The sequence below is a fragment of the Oncorhynchus keta genome, chromosome 12, assembly GCF_023373465.1.
Source record: "Oncorhynchus keta strain PuntledgeMale-10-30-2019 chromosome 12, Oket_V2, whole genome shotgun sequence".
NCBI lineage: Eukaryota > Metazoa > Chordata > Actinopteri > Salmoniformes > Salmonidae > Oncorhynchus > Oncorhynchus keta.
The window spans coordinates 36,314,081-36,316,641 of NC_068432.1; the positions used below are offsets into that span (position 1 = coordinate 36,314,081).

Consider the following 2,561-nt stretch of genomic DNA (forward strand, 5'->3'; position numbering starts at 1 on the left):
CAATAATGTTGCACTATAGTCAGAGATAGAATATTAAACATTTGTACATAATTGAATGCTAACAACCTAGACATAGGCTATTCACACCCTGGTACAGTATATGGTGGTCAGGTTACTCCTTTACACTGATACACTGAGGTTGAGTCTCTAAGGACTTGTTGTGGGGTTGGACCTGAAGCATGATATTAACATCCCTTATACATGTTGAGCCATCAAATAAGGCTCAGACATAGATGCCTCAGGTGTGATGGATGCAAAGGATTGGATCGAAGCCTTAACCCGAGGGCTGATGTGCCTAGTAGGGATCCTGGGGAACAACTGGCTGGGTCTCCGCTCTCTCCCTGGACCTAAGTCTCATCTCCGCACCAACGAGCTCCTCTTCATCAACCTGGCCGTCTCCAACCTCATCACCAACTACCTGGTGGACCTCCCTGATACCATGGCTGACTTTGCTGGCCGCTGGTTCCTGGGGGAAGCCTACTGCGGTGTGTTCCGGTTCTGCTCGGACCTGTCGGAGACCAGCAGTATCTTCTCTACCTTGTTTATTAGTGTGTTCTGGTACCAGAAGCTGGTGGGCTCTCTGAAACGCGGAGGAGCTCCGGTCCAGCTGGACAGCCTCCGTCTCGTAGCCTGTCTCCTGGCTGGCAGCTGGACAGTGGCTGGGGTCTTCAGTGTTCCACACTTCTTCTTTGTCCAGGTGGACAGTGGGAATGAGAGCCACAATGACTGTATAGAAGTATTTCCCTCCCAAACTGCAAGACAGACCTATGAGACATTGTATCTGACCCTCGCTAACGCCCTCCCCATCGCTGGTATAGTGTTCTCCAGCATCCAGATTGTGATCACTCTGCTAAGGAACCAGATGCGTATCAAGGGCCTGACTTCTGACAATCACAAGGGGACAGATAATGCTCTACCTAACCAGCGGGAGAAGATGGACATCTCAGAGAAATATGATGAAACAGGCATCAAGACTTCTGATAAAGAGGCAGATTTACCAATAGTTGCTTCTCCAGATTTCCCTCAGAGTTCTAGAAGCCAGAGGATTTCAGACATCCGCCCCAACCTGCCTGGTGTCTCCTGCTCTGTCCTACCTTGTGCAGGACCCTCTGTTGTACACAGCTCAATCAGTTCCCCCCTCTGCCAGGTTGAGGTTGGTGAGAGCAGAGTCAGAGCTTCACCAGATCTCCAGAGGACCTCCCAGCCTCCAGCTAAGCTCAGCCCAGGCACGCAGGTGAAGGCAGCCAAGAGCGTGGTGGCTGTGGCCACTGTGTTTGTGGTGTGCTGGGTGACCCACCTCTTACTGAGGATATCCAGCAACATCCACAAGTCCTCCGTAGTGGTGGAGGTGGCCAGCTACATCGCATCCTCTTACACCTGCATCATACCTTACATCTTCCTCTATGGAGTAAAGAAACTGTCTTGCTCCTGCAGAAGGTAGATAGATATGGTTATACACACATTGCTAATTTACTGGCATCAACCCAGACCCACTGCTACGTAGAACTGCTGCTCTTTAGGACATCTGTGTTGTCTGAAAATAAATTGAAATTAGATTGGCTAATCATGATTTCATTAGTGTAATTATACTACTGTAAACAGGCAGTATATCCACATTTTTTTGGTCATGGCGGGGCTGCTCTGGTCTACTTATTGCCCCTGCCCAGCGGAGGGGTGGCTGACAACGCCTGGGTAGACGAACACACCCTATAAGTAGATAAGAGCTGGCTGTTCCCTCTCGATTGAGCATGCCAGTGATCATGAAGGAACGAGAAAGCATGCTCACGTAACGGGGAACACACACTTACGCAGACAGGAACCATGACCATTCTTTTCAATGGTAAACAGCCTGAGTGAACTATATTATTTATCCATCTTTGATGTATATACACTATCACATCTAAGTGAATATCAGCGAACTATAACTACTCTGAAAGATCCAGCTAGGGTGGCAGGTAGCCTAGCAGTTAGAACATTGGCCCAGCAACTGAAAGGTCGTTGGTTTGAATATCTGAACAGACAGCGTGAAAAATCTGTCAGTGTGCCGTTGAGCAAGACACAACCCTATAAAACACATTTCACTGCACCTATCTGGCATGTGACAACCTATTTTTGGCAATGGTGACAATCACATGAATGTTAATGTTGTCAACCCTGCAGAATGTAAGCTACATAAAATACACTATAGATATTACATACTATAAAAGTTAACAGCATTTCAACTTCAGGTGAGTTTAATTTAAGTGCTTCATGAGGTTGGGAAATCAATTCTGCATCTCTGGAGCAGAAGCTACTTTAATGATTTTGTTTCCAGCAAATTAAAATTAAAGGCCCGTGCCTGAGTACTTGGGAGAAAAACATCCAACAATAATTACTACGTTGCAGTGACAGCAACCAGCCCTGAGGTACAATTATCCTCCATTAAGGGTAATTATGTCAACAAAAACAGCAGGGACACAAAGTATGAACCTTTAAGCTGGGGAACCTTGTTAATTGACAACAATGTTGGTCCTGCAGTCGAATCACTACAGTTACCATAAAATGGATCTCTGAAGATTCAC

At 46.6% G+C, this 2,561-nt stretch overlaps 1 protein-coding gene across 1 annotated transcript; it reads left to right on the forward strand.

The window, feature by feature from the left end:
* Positions 1 to 12: 12 nt before the first annotated feature.
* On the forward strand, positions 13 to 1,441 carry LOC118391720 (rhodopsin-like). Its single transcript, XM_035783220.2, has one exon. It carries the CDS (start codon positions 248 to 250, stop codon positions 1,439 to 1,441), a length of 1,194 nt encoding a protein of 397 aa, XP_035639113.1. The 5' UTR covers positions 13 to 247.
* The last annotated feature ends 1,120 nt before the right edge of the window (positions 1,442 to 2,561 follow it).